A 22331-nucleotide genomic window follows, 5' to 3' on the forward strand; every position below is an offset into this window, starting at 1 on the left:
AAGGAGGGATGCTCAGAGCTGCCCCACCCCAAACAGGTCCTGTGCCACAGAAAAGAGACTGCCCAGTGCCAGACACACCAGGCCCTGCTCAGGACAATGACAGAAGACACAGAGGTCAGGGAGTTCCCTAGGAGCTGAGCTCACTTTATTGCCTGTCAGCAGTGACACCTTCCAGCCAGGAATTGACTCACAAGACCCTTCCCATCCCCACCCCAGGACAGGGAGACCTCCTACAGACTCTGTGGGATCCCCCAGCCCAGCCCCAGGAGGTGTCCAACACCTTCACCCCGGGGCAATACCAGCACTGCACTTGAGCCAGGTGTCCCACCTTCCATTGCCATCCCACCTCCTCCTTTTGAGCCCAAGGTAAATCTGTGCTCGGGAAATGACACAGCCAGAGGCACTGGAAAACTTCAAATTTCCCCTCCACGATGAAGATGATCAAAGGCTACCTGAGCAGCAGGTACAGGTCCCAGCAGGTGACAGCTTCCCCTGGCTCTGCTGCTTCCAAGGAGGAATTAGGTCACTGGGGCAGGAGAAGCTGGAGCCATCCTCCCTCCTCTCCATGCTCTTCAGGAGCCAGAAAAGACACAAGATGGGTGAGAGGCACAGCCAGGTCAGCCAAAGCCTGGTGGATCCTTGGACATTCCCACAGGAGTAGCTCCCAGATTAGCTCACTTAGGTCTTTCCTGGACCATCAGCTGCTCCTAGCCACATCTACTCTTTGCCCCACAGCAAGGGGAAGGATGACAGAAATTGCTCCTCACAGTTTATAAAGCATCACTTGGAGGCTGCTTCTCATTTCCTGGTCTTGGTGCCTGGTCAGCTTGAACCCAGCCAGCTGGACACTGGCCCTGACCAGGGGTCTGTGCCTCCAGCTCTGTTCCAGTCTCATGAGATGTGTCTGACCTGGTGCTTGTTTGAAAGACCAAGGGCTGGCAATTAAAACAGGAAAATATTTTGGATTCTTTTAAAAACCAAATTCTGCACCAGGTCCAGATTCCAGGCTTGGCTTGGGACAAGTTCATCTTCTGCCAAGCTGCCCCTCTGGCAGCACCCCCAGTGCCAGAGGGAATTCTGCATGGATGGCAAGACCATCTCCACAGCTTAAAATACTTAAAAGCACTGGTGTCCTTTATTTAGGCACATGAGCAAGAGTCCAAGGCTTCAGTTCAAGGGCTGAGGAACCAGGTGGCAGGTGAGGTCTGGCTGTGTCCTGGAGCTTCTCCTACCCCATGGTGATTGCCCAGCTCAGGAGGGGTCATCAGTGTCCACCCTGGACAGGAGATGGGCGACCTGGGCCTTCTGTGGCCCAGTGATGTGCTGAGCCATCTGCACGATGCAGTCCATGGTCAGCTCGGGGTTGGCCTGGAGCAAGCTGCAAAGCACAGGGCAGAGAGAGGTTTCCTGAGAGGCTAAAGTGAGAATTGCCTGGTCTCCACCACCTGCTGTTCCCATCCCAGGGACCTCCTTCTCATCCCAGCTCCCACAGGCACTCACCTCCGGATGTGCTTGAGGATGTAGTCCCGCTTCAGGTACTTGATGTTCTCCCTGATGGCTGACTGGGTGCCATCCTCCTCCTGCATGTGCTTCTCCAGCCACTCCACCACCACCTGGTTGTTGTCCCAGAGGTAGCCCTGAAGAAAGCAGCACTGTGAGCAAGGGGGTCCTGCTGCCTGCAGAGCCTGAGCCCCCCCTTCCTCCTGGAGCCTCAAATCCAGGCCATGGGATTTTTCTTCCCTGTTCTGCACCTATTTGCAAACAATTTAAAAATCAAAAAGGTAAAACATGCTTCCTTTGCATGTCCTGCTTCCTGAGGCAGGCACAGCAACACCTGTGTCATTTGAGAGCACCCCAAATGCTAAAAACCCCACTTTTGCCCCGGGAAGCCCTGTCATGGTAAAAAATGTTTATTTGGGGACCATTTTGCCATCGCTGAGCATGAGTACCCAACTGGAGTCAGCTGACTTGAAGAGCCAGCCCCAGCCCAGGGCTTTTTCACTGCCCATCCTCACACACTGCCATCACACACTGAAACACAACTGAAACCTCTGAATGGTGGGAGACCGAGGTGAGATCCCTCGGGATGCCCTCTCCAGGAAGCCGGGGCTGGGGGTACCTTCTCAGCTCCTTCCGTCTCCATGAACCAGCGCCGCAGCATGGACTGGATGTGGATGTGGCTGAGCTCGCTGTTGGCCTTCAGCACCTCCCCCTTCACCATCTCCTCCAGCAGCAGCCGCCGCAGCCTCCAGTAGAGGAAGGAGCGGGCGCTCTTCCACTCCAGGATGTCCTGCGGAAACCGGAGCACAGCCCGGGTTTGCCGGCGGCTGCTCGCTCCCAGCTCCGACGGGATGGAGGGCAGGGATGTCACAGGGAAGGGATTTCCCCCCCAGCCTTTGCCTGTCACCTCGGAGCCCCTCCCCGGTGCCCGGCTCACCGTGATGACCCCTTTCTCCTGCATGCGGCCCGGGGTGTCGTGCAGGTCTGCGAAGCGCACGGCCACCTGGTGGTACACGGGCAGCAGCAGCTCCTCCCGCGCCTTCTGCTGCTTCTCCAGCTGCTTGCGCTGCGCCTCCGACAGCTCGGGGGACCCTGCGGGACACAGCGGGCTGAGCAGCCCCCCGGTGGTGCCACCAGGGCGTCCTCTCTGTGCTCCCACATCAGCCATCACGCCCAGTGCCACAGCTCTTTCCTTGGCACACTGACACCAGAGCCACACATGACCACAAAGAGGTCACACCACACTCAGTGCCTGCTGCATGACAGGGGAGATGGCATTTGCAAGGACTTTGTGGGACCATGTTGTAGCAGGCTGGAGGGACATGGGGGAAAGGAACTCCCAATCCATCAGGAACCAATTCAATGTGGCCATGGCCATCCTTCATCTCAAAGCATGGGAGAAGACCCCAGCCCCATTTAACCCATTGACAGAGCCCCCAGGAGATACCAGGTGTTCTAAAGTACCACCACATCCTCTCAGCTCCACTAACAGAAAAGACATAAAAGTCTTCCCAGGACACTAAAGGACTCCTGGTGGTTGCCACCAAAGTGCTTGAGCTTCATGTTTAACTTACCACCAGCAATGTCCACAACCCAAACTCCCTTTCCTTACCCAACTGTTCAACAATCCCAGCATAAACTGTATCGATCCTTCTCATGGTCTTCACCAAATCCTTCTTTCTGAACTTAATCTCCACTGTTCCTCCAGGCTCCAAAATGCCTCCCCTGGAAAGGAAGTTTGGTGAAGCAAGGACTGGTGTTCAGGGGAGAATAAGTCCTAGGCAGCTGACACACCCAGGTATTTTGGATGACACACACAGGTGTTCAGGATGCTGACCTGCTCTCCTTGTCAGCGTAGAGCTCCACGTGCAGGGGGTTGATGGTGGAGTCGATGACCACCCAGGAGCCGCCGCGCAGCTCGGCGTGAGGGGGGATGTACACCAGGACAGGCTGCTTGAAGTCCCGCAGGCTGTCCACGATAAAGGCACCGAACTTCAGCATCTGGTCGTACATGTCTGAAAGCCAAAGGGACTCAGGGGCTGCGTGTCCCAATTGTCACTGCCCCAGCCTCCTCCCAGCTGCCCAAAGACACCTTCTCTTACTGGAGAGACAAAGCACCCTGCAAAACCAGCCAGCAGGAAGCCACCAACCCCTGGGATCTCTGCCCTGCGATGCCCCGTGACCTCGACAGCCCAACCCAACCCCACATCCCAGAGTGGTGCATACCCTGGTAGCCTGGGCCATCCCAGGACCCTGTGGGGTGGCAGGGGTGACAGAAGTTTGTCCCACCACGTTCCCATCGTGTGTGCATCCCAAGCACAGGTACCTTTCATGCCGCTGGAGAAGCCTCTCCAGTTGGCAAAGATCATCAGTGGGAGGTGTTCCCGGTTGAAGTCCCGAATGGCCTGGGCTGTTTTAAAAGCAGAGTCTGGGAACCAGACCTGTCCAGCCTGCTGGATTATCTGGAAAAGACAGTGAGCAGCTGAGACTGTGCCAGTTCTTCCTGGCATGCCGCATGAAACAGCTGGAAGAAAACAAACTACCCTGGCACCCTTGATTTCACCTGAATTAAGGAAAATTATGCCCAAGGATCATGCTGAACTATTGTTCCTCCCTTCCCTCCAGCTCCTCTCAGATGCCACCTGGCCCCAGCTGTACCCCACTCACCTTTGCCTCTGAGTCCAGGTTGGCAGGGTCAGCGGGTATTGTCACCTCCACAGTGCGGGTCTCAACAGCAATGACGCCCACGGGGAGACCTCCCAGCCTGTGGCAGGGCAGGCTGGGCTCAGCAAGGCCAGTTCTCCTCCACCCCAGCTCCACCAGAGAGCTGCTCCCTCCCCACCATCCCAAAAGCAGTGACACAGCCAGGGCTTGAAAGTGAGAGGCCACACATGCAGGATCCCAGCTCCATCCCCTGCTCCTGGCAGTACCTCGCTCTGCCGACCACCACGGTCTGAGCCCACGGCTTCATGATCTCCATGAAGCTGCCCTGGTCGAAGAAGCCACTCTGCCAGGTCCCTTTGAGAGCTGCAGAGCACAGGAAAACATGGAGTGGTGCACGGGCAAGCACTGAAGGGTTCCTGAGCACCAACCCACAGCCAAGAGCATCTTCTGCACCTACAGGATGCATTTGGGAGCAGAGCTGCACAGGCCTTAGGCTGTTCTCACTTACTTGGATGGGGTCTCCCTGCCAGCATCCACCTGGGGTCATAGGGGACTTTGGAAGGAACAAAATCAATTTCTCTTTCAACGGGGTCACTTATGGCAGTGACAGGTACTGGGCTCTGGTTATCCTGTAAGGCAGACCCCAAGGGCAGGTCACCAGCCAGGTATGGATGACATCCCCCACCTCCACCCTGCAGCACCCTCCTACCTTGGGTATGTATGAGAGCCACTGCAGGATGGTGTAGACCCCCTCAAAGTCATCTGGGACAGTGACATGGGAAACGCCATTGTTGTGCATGATCTGCACTCCTCCCAGCTGGTTGTTGGATGTGTAAACCTCCCGTCCCAGCACCTAGACAGAGTTCCCAAGGAAAACACACGGGGCTCTGCTGACACAGGAGCTGCTCCCTTGCTCTGTTTGTCAGCCCAAACCTCTGCACGGGCAAATTCCCTCTGGGCTTTGGCTGAATCTCCACCTCTGTCCAGGCTGATGTTCCACGGGACAGGGAAGGAGCCCACACAGGTAGTGGTGAGAAGGACAGTGCCATGGAGGACATGCAGCCAGAGCTTGGTACCTTGTTGAGAGCCGTGACACCCGTGAGGATGATGTGGGAGTTCTCCACCTGGATGACACGCTGGCCCAGCCTCACCAGGTAGGCACCGATCCCGATGGCACGACAGGTCACCTGGGCACACACAAAGGGACACGTGGGGTCACTGGGGCTGCAGCACAGACCTGGAGAAGGATGCTGTGAAGGGCTTGTTGCATCCTGTTACCCCTCCCATGGTGACTTTAAGAGTCAGCAGGAGAGAGGGAAGGAGCAGAGAGGGGAAGGGCCCCACTGTACCATGCTGATGGTCACTATTTCATCATAGGCACGGGAGGACTCCCCAGCAATGGTACCAGCAGCTCTCAGGTTTTCCACCCCAAATCCATTGTCCTTCCCAATGATGTCCAGCAGGACATACCTGCAGGGAAAGTGCAGCCGTGGTTTGGGAAGCACTCACCTGCATGATGTGCCTGGCAGGATGCTGAGGTGGGAGGTGCACCCTAGTGGGGTGTAGGGCAGAGCTTGGGGTGTCTCCATGTGTCTCATGGGATATGGGACTCACCTGGACTCTCCACCTTCCTCCACATGCTCACAGCGCACCGAGTTCATGGCGCTGATCCTCGTGTAGTCCTGGGGAGTCAGGTACAGGTACCTGAACCCCTGCAAGGAAAGAGGAGAAGGATGAGTTGTGGAGCGCCCCACACATATGCTCATGTGGGACATGGCCCTTTCCCAAACCATGCTGTGCAGCAGCTCAGGGACCAGAGCTGGACAGAACAGCCATGCCAGCACTGGAATCTTCACCTCCACCACCTGGGAGAAGCCAAAGGAACCAAACCCATGGTGCTGGGTGCAGGCACGGCCTCAATCCCTGCTCTAATCCTACAACTTGACATTCCAGTTTAGCTCTGCTCATCCCTTCCCCAGCTAGACCCTCTGCTGTTTCCTATGCTGCAGGAGGGGAGGTGCCCACACACCTTGTAGGGCTCAGCTGGGTCCAACCAGGCCACCTGGAACATGTGCTTGATCTCGTCAGCGAAGCCGATGCGGGCACCGCTGTTGGCAGCGATGTAGATGCGGGGGATGCCCTCAGCCCGTGCCAGCTCCGAGGCCCTCAGGAACACCAGGTCCTCCTCAGGCCCAAAGGAGCCAATCTTGTGTGTGATGTCGTTGCAGATGAGCACAATGTCCCGGCCTTTGGGGTACTCGGGGGTCTTCAGCTTCATTTTGAAAGCAACCATCCCCACCTGCCTCGAAACAGCACAAGGTTACAGGGAAGAATCTTCAGAGAATCACAGAGTCACAGAATCATTTACAGAATCACAGAATTAACCAGTTTGGAAAAGACCTCCAAGATCATTGAGTCCAATGCTTGACCGATCACCACCTTGTCAACTAGAACAAAGCACTGAGTGCCACATCCAAGAGACACCGGGGCTGAGCTGCCGGTGGCATTTAGCAACAGACAAAATGGTTGAGGAGCATCTTCCAAGCTTTAAACACAGCCAGACTAAGCCACCAGCCATTCCCACCTGCTTCCTCTGCCCAATTCTGAATCATTCCCTGCTACCTCATTCCCTCCAGGGACCCTGTTCATCTGCACAAGGTGCCCCTGAGAGTCCAGGACCAGCTCAGTGTAGGTCAAGATGTCCTTGGGATACAGGTCCGAGGAGCCCCACAGCTTGAAGAGAGCCTGTGGAGACACAGCACGTTGGTTGGAAGGGTTTGGCTTGGAAGAGACCTTAAAGACCATCTAATTTCAGGAATTCCAAGAGCTAGGAATTGATTTAGAAATGTCTCATATAACCAAAAATGTGGGAGCTTGGGCTCTTTTTGTTTTCTCATTTGACAACCCAAGGAGAGGGACCTTTTCCTTAGGTGGGAATATTTGGGGAGGGTGGGGGCGAAGACCAAATGTAGTAATTTGGAGCCTCTTTCTGCTCAGCCAGACTCACCTGCCTGATCATCTCTGGGAAGTCATATACGTAGGTGGTGCCCAAGGACTGTGCCTGGAACCGCTTGGCCTGAAGCAGGTCCTTGGTGACATAGGGGGTGTTGATGAGCATCCCATGCTGCGGCCCCTGCTTGTCCCCATACGACTGGAACATGATCTAGAAAGGAGAGCAGAGCATTGGTTGCCTTCCCTGGATGTCATGGTGACTTTTTCCAGAGCTCTGCTGAGCCCTGCTTGGTCAAGGTGATTTTCCACCAATTTTTTTACTATTGAGGGGACTGTCATACTGATGTGCTGCCAGTACTAGTGACACCCTAACACTGACCTTCACCTCCAGCGTTCAAAATTGCCCAGTTCCACACCAGCATCAACCCAAGGAACCCAGCTGGGATGCAGCTGAGCACATTTTGAATAAAGCACCACCCCAAGGAACCCAACTGGATACAGACAGATAGGATGAAAGCAACCCAGCTGTGGAATGCTGTTGGAAGTCTGGGGGCTCTGAGCAGACCAGCACTGCAGGTTCACAAGGAGTTTTGCAGAAGCCCCCACAAAGGTCTTCTGGAGCTGGCAGCACTCAGGCAGCCATGGCTGGGTTCCTGCAGTCACCACTGAGGTTACTCACGCTGCCAGTGCTGGGGTCCCTCACTTCCTTGTAGAGGCTGATGTCCAGGTAATATCCAGACTCATTGGTGAGGAAGAGGCGGATGGGGATGGCGGTGGTGGTAGTGGGTGTCAGGCGGATGTTGATCTTCACCTCAGCCTGCAGCACCCGCAGCTTCCAGAGGCGGCTGCCGTAGCGCATCACCATGGAGCGCACCGACTCCTCGATCTGCACAGGGGATGGCACACAGGAGAGCTGGTGACCCCAGGGACAACACTGAGCACAGGATGCCAAGGCTGGAGCAGCCCTATTGCATGTCCACCCCAAACAGCCATTTTGGATTTGCATTGGGTGAGCCCCTTCTGTCTCTCCATGCCTCCTGGCTGGGCCTGGTGCTGATATCCACCCTCTGCACTGGGGACAGGGAGGGACAGTGAGGGGTGGCTGCCCATCTGTGCAGTGGTCATGAGCATAGGAGATGACAGAGGAACTTTTCCAGGACAGAGGAAGCAGGACTCCAAGCAACACACCTTGGACGGGTCCATGATGACAGTGGGCACAAAGTTGAGGAAGATGTGGTTGCAGTCAGTGCGCACGATGGTGTTGTTGAAGGCCACCTCCAGCTCATCCATGGCCTCCAGGAGCAGCCGCTCGCCCTCGTTCTGCAGGTACTCGAAGGAAGCCTCCTGTGATGGAGCAAGTGGCTCAGCAGGGGCCAGGCCACCCCTGCACCCTCACTGTGCCCCAGGGCGCCCCGGCGCCACCGTGCCTTGGTGATGAGGTCGGAGTGGCGCACGATGGCGCGGATGAAGAAGCGGTAGTCGGTGGCCTCGGTGCCCGCCTGAACCTTGGCAGCCCCCAGGTACAGGTGCATCTTGTGGTTGGCACAGGGGATGGCCATCAGGTCGAAGTTGCGCATGCGGCTCAGCTCCAGCTGGAAGGCGAGCGCCGGCTCCAGGTGCCGGTAGATCCGATCCTCTGCGAACTGCCAGGCACAGCCGTGAGCCTCCGGATGGAAGGCACCGCACCAGCACTGCTCCCACGGGATCTTACCTCGTCCCTGGCTCTGAAGGTGAAGAACTTTGGGAATTCTCTCTGCAGCAAAAGGGAGAGAGAAGACAACATGAATAGACTTGGTCCACAGAGGATTGTTCTGATTCTCCATTAAAAAGAAAAAAAACTTGTAGACTTTGTTCTCCCCCAAAGAGAAAAGGGCTGGGAGGAATTGATTAGATTGGATTTTAGGAAGAAATTGTTCCCTGTGAGGGAGGTGAGCCCTTGGCACAGGCTGCTCAGAGAAGCTGCAGCTACCTCATCCCTGGAAATGTCCAAGACCACGTTGGAAAGGGCTTGGAGAAACCTGGGACAGTGGAGAGTTCCACCCCATAGCAGGGAGTGGAACAGGGAGGATGAACTTTAAGATCCCTTCCCATGCAAACCACTCTGGCCTTTACTCTGTGATGGCTTCTAAAGGCAGCTTAAAGCTATGGAGTGGCTCTGCAGGAACCACGTTACTGGAAACATGAGCAGGATAAAGGATGACACAGGAGATGAATCACTCATTGAATTGCTCATTAATTAATTGCCAGCTCCTAAAGCACAGTGGGTCCATCCATCACTCAGTGCTGTGTCTGTAAGCTATTTATAGATGTCAGAATCTCAGTTGCACTCACCTGCTGGGCAATGAGGAATGTGATTCTCCGGAGACCACGTTCAACGAGGATATTTTTCTACACAGAAACAGAAGATGCCACCAGTTAAGAGAGCTTAAACATCTTCACCAAGGCAGCAAAGGAAACCTGAACTGCAGCATTTTGGGGGGCACTGCATGGAGAGGAGGCAGTGTCTTGGGGTACAGTGCTCTTGGGTTTACAGTGCTTGCAGGGTTTACAAAAAGGGGGTCCAGCCCCAGTGACAGACCTTGGACTGGGCAAAGGCTCTGAAGATGGGCACCAGCTTCTCATCTTCCATGTGGTCAGCTGAGCAGAGCGCGATGTTGAGGATGTGGATTGGCTCCTCACGGATGTTCTAGCAACAAAACCCCACAGTCAACCCTGGCCAGCAGCATCAGTGCTGTCCCAGCACCACCTGGGGGTATCAGCAGGTTCATGCCCACCTTGGTGTCCTCCTCATCGTAGGTGGTGGCCTGTGCATCACTGAGGAGCCCGCTGTCCGACGAGGAGTTGGCAAAGCACGAGATCACTTCATCGAAGTTCCTGCCCAAACAGCAGGGATGGGGTCACAAGCCAGCACATTGTGCCCACCCCCTGCCTGAAGGGACAGTGCCAGGAACCCACTGTGACAGTCTGACAGGGACACAGGTACCAGCACAATGGCCCCACCATCCCATGGCAAACCCACAGCTGATGAAATGCAGCTCTGAGCTCTGCTGCGTTAATGTTCAGAGGGGTTTAACCTGCGCCATGTGAGCTTCTTCATGTCCCCACAAAGTAAGTGTCATACTGAGAATACCCAGTCTGCAGCTATGGTGGGAACTGGAGCTGCCTCTAGCACTGCCCAGCTGCCCCCAGCTGTGGCTCTTCCACCCCATTTTGCTCTCCAATGACTGCAGTGGCACCAAAATGCACAAACACTGGCCAGGCATGTCCCTGCACCCCCACCTTGTGAAGTCCTCAAATCTGCGGAAGGCCACCATGACTCCCATCCTCTGGCTCGTGGGGGAGAAGCCGCTGTCCATGAAGAGCTCAGTGCTGTGCCGGGCCAGGTCAGGGTTGGAGATGCTGATAGGGACGGACACCCTGCCATGGGGAGCAAGTGTCAGCCCTGTGGGAGGCACCATGTAGGACCACACAGCTCCCACAGGGGACCTTGACCTGCAGAGGGCTCATCCTGCTCCACTGGCAACAGGACAGCATGATGGCAGCTCCTGCTTTGCACAGAGAGGATGATACAAACCCCATAGCTTTGTGAAAAGAACCATGTCCAGGGGAGTGGGACAGGTGTGTGGGAGGGACCCCTGTACCTGTTGGGGTGGGAGGAGGGCAGCATGAACTGGAACTCCACGAGGCAGGTGCCATCAGAGAGCTGCTGGTGCTGCAGGCTGTGCAGCTCATAGGCGATGTACCCCCGCCGCACGTACACCTGTGAGGGGACACAGGAGGTACCACCTTGCCCCTGCCACCCCTGAGCCACCCTCAGGCCCCCTCTGTGCCCCCCAGGCCTCACCTCCAGCGCTGCCATGCGCACCACCTTGTTGGTGTGGTAGAAGAACACAGGAAGCACATCAAAAATGGAGGTTTCTGACAGGATCAGTTTCTGTGGGAAGAAAGCAAAATTTAGGGCAAGGATGAAGTGAGACCTCCCTGCTCCATTTAGGGGGTACCTCAATGTGGAGCTGTGCAGGACTGGTCACCAGGGTGCCATGGAACACTAAGCCCACCATGGGGAAACCACTAGAGCCAGACATGAGTCCACACATCTGTTCTCTGCTAAATGGAACATGGAGCAATAGACAGGAACTGGCAGCACTGGAGCGCACCCCCTCCCCTATTCCACACAGCCACTACAGCAGAGCTTTGAGTGATTTTTAGCTGTTTTAAGACTAAATCCCTTGCAGACCCCCCTCTCCAAAGCCACCCAAACTCCCTTTGGAAAAATGTGCAATTCCCAACCTTCAGGTTCTCAGGGCAGTACTCATGTCCATACATGTCAATAGCAGAGATGAAGATGGACTCAACCTGGTTGTGCCGCAGCTCATAGGAGGGCATGTGAGAGGCAATTAGCACCTGCCAGGGGAGAGAGGAGATGGGAGCATGGGGGACAGGGATGGGGACAGGAATGGGATGGCACTGCATGGTGCTGGCTGACCTGCCGGGCTCTCAGTGCCACTTTGGAGTGCTCGGTCTTGCTGAGCTGTGTCAGCTCATGGAGGATGGTCGTCAGCTCATCTGTCAGCGTGGGGTCACGGCTACACAGCTGGTCCTGCAATGTCACAACCACCATGGCTCAGCTCAGGCTCCTCACTCTGTGGGATGGCTTCATCCTGCACCCCAGCCCTATGCAGCCAAAGGGGACAAGACCCAAGGCACTAAAATGGGCTCTCTTTGACCCAAGCATAGTCACACAACACCACAGAGGGGAGATAATTAAAATAAAGCAATAATGAGGCAGGAATGGACACTTCAAGTGATGTGGAGCTGCCTTGACTCTTCCCTGCCACCAGCCTTTGCTCCTGGAGTCTCAGGCACAGGCTGTACTCACAATTAACATGATCACCAGCTGGTTCTTCTTGGCCACCTGGGCATGGGAGAAGATGCTCTCCAGCACGGGGGTCATGTTGGGTTTGCATTGCTCCCGCAGGCTGATGACACACTTGTCGTAGTGAGCTGTGGGGCAGGGTCTGGTGAGCCCTGCAGCTCCTCCAGAGAGCCCTGCAGCTCCCCCAGAGAGCCCCAAGCCCTCACCATGCTGGAACTGTGTCTCCACTTGCAGGTAGCGCCTGAGCAGGTCCAGCACCACTGCCTTCATGTAGCCCCGGATGCCGCTGCGGTACCTGGGGAGCAAAGAGGCCATCATGCTGTGAGGAGGTGGCTGTGGAGGAACAGGGGGGTGACAGACAGCACAGGACTCACCTCTGTACCAGCTGCACCAGGCTCTGTGTGTTCATGAAGAAGACCTCCCGCTCAGCCTTCCTCTGCAGCGTGGCTGCGTGGGTGTCCAGCACATTGGCAATCTGTGGGGAGAGGGGACAGGGTTCAGGGTGGCTCAGGGGCACCAGGCTGCCAGCTCCCCCTTTGCTTACTCCACCCAGAGCTTTTCCCTTGTTTGTTTTTTTTTTTTCCCAAAGTGAAAAATGCAAAGTGACAAGTGAATATCAAAAAGACAGGCACACATAGAAGCAAATACATGTATAAAACCAAGCACACAGAGAAAATATAAACCTCCACATATTTCCCTCACTCATTTCATTTGTTATAAAATCTTGGCAGCACAAATTGAGGCAGGAGCTCCGAGCTGGCTCCAGTGAAGAGGATGTGAGCCCCCTCTGCCACTCACCTGTTGGCTGGGGAAGCGGCAGAGCACGGAGGTGATGTTGCTGGCGTACTGCGCCATCACCTTCCGGATGGACTTCTCCACAGCCAGCGGGATTCGTCCCGAAATGCTCGTCATGATCTCCTGCAGCTCCAGCAGGGGAAGGGCAGGGTCCCGCAGGGTCTTCATCAGCTGTGCCACCCATTCCTTCACCTGCAGGAGCAGAAGGTGTTGCTGCTGGATTTTCCCTCATGGCAACTGGGTGGAACACCTGGTGCCTGGCACCCACCTTGGTCTTGAAGTAGGGCTCTGGCAGGCAGTAGCCGTTCATGACATTGGTCAGGTTGTCCAGAACGTTGCGTAGAACCTGGTGCTGCTTCTCACCAGTGATGGGGAGGGTCTGCTGGGCTGGGAGCTGCCCTGTGAATGGCTGTGCCTGGAGAGGGCAGAGGGAGGAGGGCTGAACTGTTGTTGACAGGGACAAAGCTCCTGAGAGCTGAAGGTGCCCCAGAGGAACCAGCACAACCCCTGCTTTGGGTCAGATACAGAGGAAGCACCTGACATTGAGCATAGTGGATCTGCCAGTGTCTCATCATGAAAATAACATGGAAAAACTGTGCTATAAATGCACTTTTTTAGTGCATGTGAGCTCCTGCACACCGAGGAAGCAGAGCAATCCATGTGGAGCAGTACTTGAACCCAGACAGCCCAAGGACATGGCATGACCTTCACTGTGCCGCCACATCAGGGCAGCTCCTCCATTTTGTGCCCTAGGGAGCATTCCTAGGATGCCAACTGGGAGCTGGCAGGAGGGGATGGCAGCCCCTAGGAGACTCACAGGCTTCACTTTGGAGGGATCATCGAGTTCGAGGCGGGCAATGACACAGCCGGCCTCCAGCAGCGCTCCCGGCCGCTTGACGTAGTGCAGCTGGCCCGCCTCCTCCACCGCCAGCGTCATGATGATCTTCATCACCTGGCGAGGAAGGGACACGGTCACTGAGCCAGCAGCACCAAAAATGTTGCTCCTTCAGCTCTTCTGCAAAGCTCACCTCGATCTCTGCATAAACCTTCCCCTCGTCCACGTGGCCACCATCCTCCACCATGTACTGCAGCAGCTTCCCCGCGCAGGGCGAGCGCAACACTGTTGGGTCCTTCTCCTTCTCGAAGGTGCACGTTTTGTTGCCGATGGTGATCCGGTACCTACGGGAGAGGGAAAGGTGTAACCAGCCAGCTGGTGGCCATTGCGGAAGGGGGATGGGGGCCCTGGCAGAGGGCACCTGTCGATCTCCTCTTTCATGTAGGTGGTGTAGCTGCAGCCATCGTAGGAGAGCAGCAGGCCCCCATCGTTGAGCCGGTGCACGTCGATCTCGATGTGCGTGCGGTTCATGATGACCACGTAGGTGGTCAGTGACTGGCGGGCCACCTGTGAGCAGGAGACACCCTCATTGCAACCCCAAAATACACTGAACAGCCAGGCTGGGGGCTGGGGGGGCACCTCCCCACGCTCAGTGCAATGGCTGCTGCCACGGGATGGGGCTGTGATGGGAAGGCAGGAGGCACAACCTCAGGCTGCACCAAGGAGCTGTTCAACTCTGCCCAGAGCTGGTTTAACTCACAGCCCAGAACTGGTTTAACTTAACTCACAGCCCAGAGCTGGTGCAACACATAGCTCACCTGCCACTTTCATCGTGAGTAAGGACTTTTGCATGAAGTCCAACTAATTTGGTTTAAAAGCAAGAAAATGAAGTCCCCTAATAAACTCAGAGCAACAGGGTGTATGAAAATGTCTGTCAGGTTAAAACAAGGTTATTAAGGTTATGAGGTTATTGACCTCATTTTTGTGTTGCCCATTTTTAAAGGACAGCTTTGTATCTATTTCAGTTTTCTCCCCTGGGACAGAAGCACGTCCCTGACCCCTTGAGAAGCACTGTGGCTGGTTTGGGGGGAGCACAGCCCTGCCCTCACCTGGAGAATGTACTTCACTCCCTCATAGAGGAGCTCCACATCGACAATGTTCAGCAAAGAGGCTGCTGGCAGCACCTGGCCCCTGAAACACAATGGAGGGATCAGGCCCCAGAGCATTCCCTGCCTCTCCAAGCATGTGGGATGTCAGCAGTGCTCCCAGTCCTGGTGGGAGGGCACGATGGTGACCAGAGGGGACAAGTGTCAGCTTTAAGTGACCCACATGAGTACCATGCACAGCCAGATCTGGAGGGAGGCCAGGCACTGGGAAAACACTCAGATAAGGCACATGGGAGAGCCCTGGGAGTCCTCCAACGCTGGAGGAATAACCTTGATATTCAACAACAAAAGCAAACTGCACAGCCAAGCCACTTCCCCTTGAAAGCTGTTTTCCCAGCCATGGGAAGCCTTTCCTGTCCAGACAAAGTGATAGCTGAGGATCCAGATACCCCTGTCCCTGCCTGTCACAGTATTACTGTCACTAAATTTGTAAAGCAAAACTGGGAGGAAGATGTCCCAGAAAAACAACACTCAGGTCTCCATTGTGGTTGCCCCAATCCTGGAACTGCTCAAGGCCAGGTTGGATGAGGCTTGGAGCAACCTGATCTGGTGGAAGGTGCCTCCCACATGACTGAACCCATCCTGGGCAGCCCCCACTCCGCACCTCTCCAGCGTGTGCAGGAAGTCAGTCATGCATGTTCTGAAAGCAGCATCTGCCACGTTCAGGGCACCACAGACAACCCCCAGCATCGTGTCTGGCTTCTCTGCCTGTGGGGGCAAAAATAACAGAGTTTGGGTCTTACCCCAAGGGAGGGGAGTGGTGACCCCAGGGCATCACCCCCACCTGCATTTTCTCAGCAATCAGGTCGTCCAGCCAGCCCGTGTGTATCTCGTTGTTCTGGAAGCTCTCTGTCTCCAGCAGCTTGATCAGGTACTCCACCGTGGTCCGGAAATCCCCACGGATAGACAGCTCCTTCAGGGCCACCACCATGTTCCTTTTAAGGAGAAAAGCCCTTCATTAATGACTGAGAAGATGGCACTTGGCTCCCAGCAGAGGGAACTGGGGAGCTTCAGGGCGTAGGGCAATGAGCTCCTGAGATGATTAGGTCCTGAGCCCCCAGCAACTTAATAGAGTAGAATCACTGCATGGTTTGGGTTGGAAGTGACCTTAAAAATTCTCTTGTTTCACCCCCTGCCATGGGCAGGGACACCTTCCACTAGATCAAGTTACTCCAAGCCCCATCTGCCTGTCCATGAAACTGCTGCTCAGCTCCTGATGGACACTGCTGCTCACGGGCACTAAGCAATGCTCAGCAGATGACTTCAACATGTCCTTGAGGATCAGGTGGGTGAACTGGAGCCACAGCACCACCACAGTCCAAAAAATTCTGGCTTTGTCCAAACAGCCAGGTGCTTAGCACAGCAGCACCTTTCTGGTCCTGTCAGATAAAAACCACTTTCCCCAGCTCACACACCAATTGTGACTCTTCCCAAGGACACACGCCCTCCAACTCATCCCGCCACACTCACGAGGTGGCCTCCTCCCGGTTCTCTCCCCATGAGAAGCAGTGTCCAAACTGGGAATCAGCAAATTCATGCAGTCCCCCAGCTGCTGCCACGCTGAAGTACCCCCAGACATTCTTGCTGCTGCGGAAGTTCAGCTCCTGCACCGTCCCCGAGCTGGGCTTGAAACCCTGAGCCAAAACAGAGCAGAGATGGAGGAACCAGGATTGAGACTCATGCAGCAAGACAGGGAAGGGGACCCCCCATGGATTGCACCGATCCCATGAACATTGTCTGGCTGGGGAGGACCATGCCCAGTTCAACGCCACAGGTGGCAGAGTCCCCTTGTCCCCACCCTGACCCCAGCTCACCTCCTCGGGGTTCTCGCTGGTGATCCGGGCAGCAATGACATGGCCCCTGGGCACGGGGGGGTTGGAGGGGCTGTGGAAGCAGATGGGGGTGTCCCCCCAGGGGCTCTCCCCATACAGCACCCGGATGTCTTTTATCCTGTGCAAGGGGATGCCCATTGCAATCTGCAGGAGAGACAAAAGGCCTGAGCTGCCAGGCAGACACCGACAGAGAGTCTGAACAGAGAGCTCCCAGTGGGAAACCAGAGTAGAAGGAAAGCTGCCACACCTCTGTCACCTGCACCCTCCATGCTGGGATATGGGGCAGCTTCCCTCTGCCAGGCTCCAGCCCAGTGCTCCTCCCTAAATGCCCAAACTGCCTCCTCTAACACCCCTGGAGTGAGCCGTGCGTGCAGGTACCTGCAGCTGGGCAGCTGGGAGGTTCACGTCCGCCACCATCTCCGTGCACGGGTGCTCCACCTGCAGCCGGGGGTTCAGCTCCAGGAAGTGGAAGCTCCCGTCCTCCCCGTACAGATACTCCACGGTGCCTGCGCTGACGTACCCAACCATCTGGGCCAGGCGGACAGCGCACTGCGGGAGAGGGAAACACCTGGGTCATGGAAGGACGGGGTATCCTGCCTTGGAAGGGACTCGCAGGATCGGCATCCAGCTCCTGCTTGTGCAGAGGACATCCCCAAAACTCCACCGTGTGCCTGAAAGTCCAAACGCTCCCTGGACTCTGGCACACTTAGAGCTGTGATTGCTTCCATGGGGAGGCTGTTCCTGTGCCCTACCACCCTGGACAGGGAGTCCTGCTCAGCTCAGGGGTCTCTCCCCTCCTTAAAACCCCAGTAAACCCAGCCCAGTTTTCCACTAAAACCTCGTGCTGTCCTAGATTAGGCCACCCACCTTCTCCATCATCTCGGTGACAGTGGGGGCAGCGATGGTGGCGGGTGCCTCCTCGATGATCTTCTGGTGGCGGCGCTGGATGGAGCAGTCCCGGCTGAAGAGGGAGATGGCGTTGCCGTACTCATCTGCCAGGACCTGCACCTCCATGTGCCTCGCATGCTGCGCCAGCTGCATCAGGAAAATGGGGGATCCGGGCGCCTCCGCCTGCACCTGCGGCGGGGGAGAGGGTCATGCTCTGGCATCGCCCCCCGAAATTCATCCCAGGATGGAGGAAGTGGGAGGTGCCCCGGGTGGGAGCAGGACCCTGCCGGGATGGGACGGAACAGGGATAGGGGTTCCAGGCACCTCTCACCTGCCGGAAACAGGCACTAAATTCCTCTGCTGTCTCCACTTTTCGGATGCCTTTTCCCCCGCCACCTTCTGCTGCCTTGATCATCAGGGGGTAGCCGATCCTTATGGCCACCTGAGAGGGTCAGGGCTGGGGTGACTGTAGTGTTTTGGACCCCAGCACACCACCTGACAGCCCACACAATTCCAGGCATCCCTGAGCAGGATTATCCCAAGTGACATTCATTCAGTGGGACAAACTGCTGCTGGCACAGCCTTGTGTGTGTGTGGTGTGTGCTGGGAGGCCAGAAGGGCCAGGGCAGGCAGGCTCTGAGGAGGAATCATGGTGGGCAGGAGATAAGCAGCTGCCTACAGGCTCAGCTTTACCTCCAGGCCTTCCTCCACGTCCTTCACGCAGCCCTGTGCATACGTCTCCAGGGGGATGCTGATGGCCTGCTGATGATTCTGGTCTTCCTCAGACCACTGAGCCACCAGACCTGCAGATATGGCCAGGGCTGTGGTCACCACCAGGGTGGCACAGCTGGGGTGGCATGCTGGGTGTGCCTAGGGAGCTGAGGATTCCATAATTTCCCTTGTTTCCAGGCACTCCATCTCCAAAATCCCCCTGCCCAAATCAGCTGCTGCAATGGAGTCCCCAATGTGTGTGGCCAGATGGACCAAGGACCCAATCCTGGTGCTTGTTTGGGGGGAAGGGGAGGCAGGAAGGAGGGAAGAGGAGAGCAGGGAGCATGTGAGGAGGCACTCACCACTCCCACTCCATGGCAATGTGGGGATCTCCAGGGTCTGAGCCACGATGGTGGAGGCGACTTTGTCCCCCAGCGCCCACATGGCATCACTGGGGGGACCTTTGGAGAGGGAGAGAAGGGCTGAGGGGGTGCCCAACCCACCAGCCCATCCCTACATCACTGAGTCAGCCCCATCAGCCTTCTCCAAAGACTGGGGATGCAGGAAAGAAACCTCCTCAAACCCAGTGCTCAGCTCAGGACTCCTCCAAGGGGAGCTCAGGCTGAGAATCCCACAAGGTCTGCTCCCACACAGTGTTCCTCTGTGAACACTGCATCAGCCTGAACATTACAGGGAAAACCCAAAAAACAGCAGGATTCACGGGAATGCCCCAGGAAACCAGCCTGAGGACTGCCATTCCATGGGCCAGGCATGCCAGAGGCACCAAAGGAGAATTCCCATTGCAGTGTCCCTGGAAGTGACTGTGAGTGCACACACCAGCCCAACACCCAGCATGGAGAAGCAGTGAGACCTTACCTAGGAAAGCTATCCCATTTTTCTGCAGCAGCTCTGGCAACTTGTGGTTCTCTGAGGCGTGTCCCCAGCCAGCCCACACCGCCTGGCACAAGGAGAAGGAGCAGTGGGAATGTTACCCCTATGCTGGCATCTCCCACCACGCCCAGCTCCTCAGCACACAGGGACATCACCCCCTTTTGGGGTGTCCCCTCTGCCCAGGAACTGCCCTTGGCAAGGAGGTGGGACACACAAATGGCCACTACCTGGACTGGGATCCGTTTGGAAATGTCCACGATCAGCTCCACGTTGGCGTAGTTGTTGTTGTTTGTCCCTCCAGGGACTGGCACGTAGTGATCTGCCATCTTGATGTACTCTGCAAGAGAGCACGGGGAGTGCTGGGAGCCAGATCCCTGAGTGGCACCCCTTCCCAAATCCTCCATCCCGGGGAAGTTGGAGCAGGGAAAAAATATTTACTTCTGGATTTGGCTGCACGGGAGTGAAGTGTGTTACTCCAGGCTGTGCAGAGCCCACACATGCCAGGCAGGAAAGGGCTGCCCCAGCTCATCCCCAGGTCAGGAACTTCCTTTTTTGGATATTTTCAGGAATTACCTGCGTTAGCCTTGAGGTCCTCGGGGGTGACCATGACCACGAAGCGAATGGCGCGCTCGTTGCGGAACATCTCGTAGGCCCAGCGGCGGATGGAGCGCATGCACTTCACAGCAGCAATGCCATTGTTGGCAATGAGGACCTGGGGGGACAGGGACAGGGGGTGGCAGGGTGAACCCTGTCCTTGCTACCCCGAGGGATGGCAGCGCAGGGGCGAGGGATGGGTGTGGAGAAAGGAGGGAGGATGAAGCTGGTTGTACATCCCAGCAGAGCATGAGACTCCTCAACAACATCGCCAATGTCTGGCACTGGGGATAACCAAGGATGGGATTTTGGCCATCGTTTGAGCAAAGCTGCTGCATGGGGTTCCCTCTCCCAGCCCATGAGAGCAAGTGAAGCCACGAAATGAACAGCTCTGGGCTGCTATTGCTCCAAGCCTGGCAGACACAGGACATTTGGGCAGCGCTCAAAGATGTCCCTGCAAAAAGCAGTGACCCCCTTGCCAGGCACAAGCAGAGGCGTGTGGGGACAGACCTTCTCGATGACACGGTTGCCCCCAAAGCGGGTGACGAACTCGGCTGGGGAGGCAACGGAAAAATCCCGCTGCAAGTCCATCTTCCTGTGGCTCCTCTTTGCCAGGCTCAGCCCCGACATGCTGGGCCTGTGGTGGGAATGTGGTGGCTGTCACTGAGCCCAGGGCCACCCAGAGAGCCCAGAGCCACTCCAATGAGCCCACCCCCAGCCCCAAACCCCCTGCAAAGCCTGTCCTGCAAAGGTCACCAACCATATCTACAATGTGACTCAGGCAGGACATAAGGAAATTCCTTATGGAAGGATGGAAGAGCAACAGGGATACTGCTGGCAGCACCACCTCAAACCCAGCGTGGCAAGAGCCACCGTCGGGCTGTCGAGTGTCACAACACGTCCCTGCAGCCAAAGGTTTGTTATTTTTAGCCAGAGCAGAGCAGCTGGAGGAGGCAGGCAGCAGCATTTGGCTTCCAAGTTGTTTCTTCTGGATATCAGCTGTGCTCCCATGGGAGCTGCCCGGTGCAGCCAGCAGGGAGTGAGCTGCCCCACATCCAAACTAGGGATTTTGGGGGGCACCCCCTGCCCTGGTTCTTGCCACTCTCATGCAGGTGGCACTGCTGTCACACAGCCAAGGACACTGGTTCTGCCCCTTCAAAGGGAGCACGACTGGGGGCATCACCTTGTGGTTCCGAGGAGCACCAGCACGTGTGCCCCCCAATTTTACCACCAGCAATGCACCCACCACAAGCACCCGCCCTCCCTAACCGGGACATCCCTTCCCCACCACGCTCCGGCCATCGGGGGTTGCCATCCCTACCTGATGCCGGCGCTGGGCTCCAGAAGGGCGCTCACGGTGGGGGGCTCGGGGACGGTACCCGCCACCCCGGCCAGGCTGCTGCGCCGCCGGCCCACCCTGAAGGCCGTGGCCATCAGCTCATCATCGGAGGAGTTGTCGTCGAAGGAGCCCAGCACGAACTTGGCGAGGGCCGGGCGGCGCAGCGCCGCGGGGTTGTACACGGCGAGCTGCTCCTGCTCCGCGCCCGCCCGCCCGGCCCGCGGCGGCGGCTGCCGGCCCGGGGGGCTCTGCCGGCCCGGGGGGCTCTGCCGGCCCGCGGGGCTCGGCTGAGCCGAGGGCCCGGCTGCGGGGGGCAGCCCCGCGGGGCTCTCCTCCGGCTCCTTCTCCTGCTCGCACCGAGAGTTGGACATTTTAGCCCAAACGAGCAGCAGCACAGCGAGCAGGAGCAGCGCAGCCGGCAGCATTCACGGGCCCTGGGGGACACGGAGCACCCACCCCGGTTACGGCTGTGCCGCTGAAACCACGGCCCCGTCCCCAGAGCTGCAGCACCGCAGCGCCCGGTGCCGGCCGCCCTCAGCCGGAGCTGTTTTCCCTGCTCCGCGAGGAGCCGGGGGGGTGACACGGCCTCGCCTGCCCGGCCCTCACAGCACCCTCAGGATGGCGGCCCCCAGCCCGGCCCTCATACCGCGGGGGGTTGAACGGGACCCCCGAACCGCGGTCGTTTATCCCCGACAGAGATGGGCATGGGGGTGAGGGAAAAGAGGCACGGCCTCCTCAGCTCCTCACCTTCCCCTCAGCCCCCGACTCTCCCCTCAGCTCCTCACCTTCCCCTCGGCCCTCGCCCCCTCAGCCCCTGACCCTCCCCTCGGCCCTCGCCCCCTCAGCCCCTGACCCTCCCCTCGGCCCTCGCCCCCTCACCATGGCTACCAGCCCCGTGCCCGACCCCGCCGGTCACGCCGGGCTCCCAGGTCACTCCGGTGTCAGCGGTCCCTCCGTGTGTCCATCTGTCCCTCCCCGCTCCCCGGGCCGGAGCCCGGGCGGTGCCAGGGCCGCCCCCAAGGGAAGCACGGGCCCCCCCCGGGCTGTTCCAGTCGGGTCTCACACGTGATGGTCACAAATATTTCTCTGCTAACGTGTCTGGAAAACTTCTGCGGGAGATGAGGGTGGAAGGAGGGAGGGGGACACCCGATCCTTGCGGGACAAAGGTGCCCTGGCCCTGTGCCTGGTCACAGGGACGAGGACAAGGACATGCTGCTGGGTTTGGCTCCCTGGGGGGAACAGGGACTCCCCATTCCACCCCCCCTCCCTCCCTGTGTTAAAATATCAA

The 22331-nt window shown here is 57.2% G+C and overlaps 1 protein-coding gene across 2 annotated transcripts; it reads right to left on the minus strand.

Moving 5' to 3' along the window:
- Positions 1-123: 123 nt before the first annotated feature.
- ACACB (acetyl-CoA carboxylase beta) lies at positions 124-22077 on the minus strand. 2 transcript variants are annotated; one of them, XM_041488403.1, is made up of 53 exons: positions 21923-22077; positions 21026-21477; positions 20215-20341; positions 19684-19822; positions 19338-19447; positions 19096-19177; positions 18582-18680; positions 18202-18311; positions 17840-17950; positions 17488-17697; positions 16999-17169; positions 16603-16764; positions 16259-16422; positions 15573-15723; positions 15393-15496; positions 14732-14813; positions 14044-14189; positions 13816-13966; positions 13605-13739; positions 13056-13202; positions 12791-12979; positions 12367-12467; positions 12199-12287; positions 11996-12120; positions 11603-11716; positions 11407-11520; positions 10961-11050; positions 10758-10876; positions 10396-10533; positions 9891-9990; positions 9695-9802; positions 9448-9504; positions 8828-8869; positions 8544-8759; positions 8305-8460; positions 7796-8002; positions 7172-7327; positions 6787-6909; positions 6194-6463; positions 5779-5876; positions 5514-5634; positions 5241-5351; positions 4874-5017; positions 4673-4793; positions 4431-4527; positions 4168-4264; positions 3827-3962; positions 3338-3515; positions 3113-3225; positions 2438-2592; positions 2120-2290; positions 1501-1637; positions 124-1378 (listed from the first exon to the last, which is right to left on the minus strand). In XM_041488403.1, the coding sequence occupies exons 2-53, from the start codon at positions 21466-21468 to the stop codon at positions 1252-1254; spliced, it is 7164 nt and encodes a 2387-aa protein (XP_041344337.1). In that variant the 5' UTR covers positions 21469-21477; positions 21923-22077; the 3' UTR covers positions 124-1251. The 2 variants fall into 2 exon arrangements, with proteins under 2 accessions (XP_041344337.1, XP_041344336.1); XM_041488402.1 differs by having other exon boundaries at positions 11996-12287.
- Positions 22078-22331: the final 254 nt, after the last annotated feature.

Source organism: Pyrgilauda ruficollis, unplaced genomic scaffold (genome assembly GCF_017590135.1).
Source record: "Pyrgilauda ruficollis isolate IOZ18807 unplaced genomic scaffold, ASM1759013v1 scaffold9, whole genome shotgun sequence".
Classification (NCBI taxonomy): Eukaryota; Metazoa; Chordata; class Aves; order Passeriformes; family Passeridae; genus Pyrgilauda; species Pyrgilauda ruficollis.

Coding starts and splice junctions, on each gene's coding strand:
- ACACB (XM_041488402.1), bottom strand. CDS start 21,468: ATGCTGCCGGCTGCGCTGCTCCTGCTCGCTGTGCTGCTGCTCGTTTGG. Junction 19,823..20,214: donor GCAACCGTGTCATCGAGAAG/GTCTGTCCCCAC, acceptor CTGTCCCCCCAG/GTCCTCATTGCCAACAATGG. Junction 8,870..9,447: donor CATTCCTCATTGCCCAGCAG/GTGAGTGCAACT, acceptor CTTTTGCTGCAG/AGAGAATTCCCAAAGTTCTT.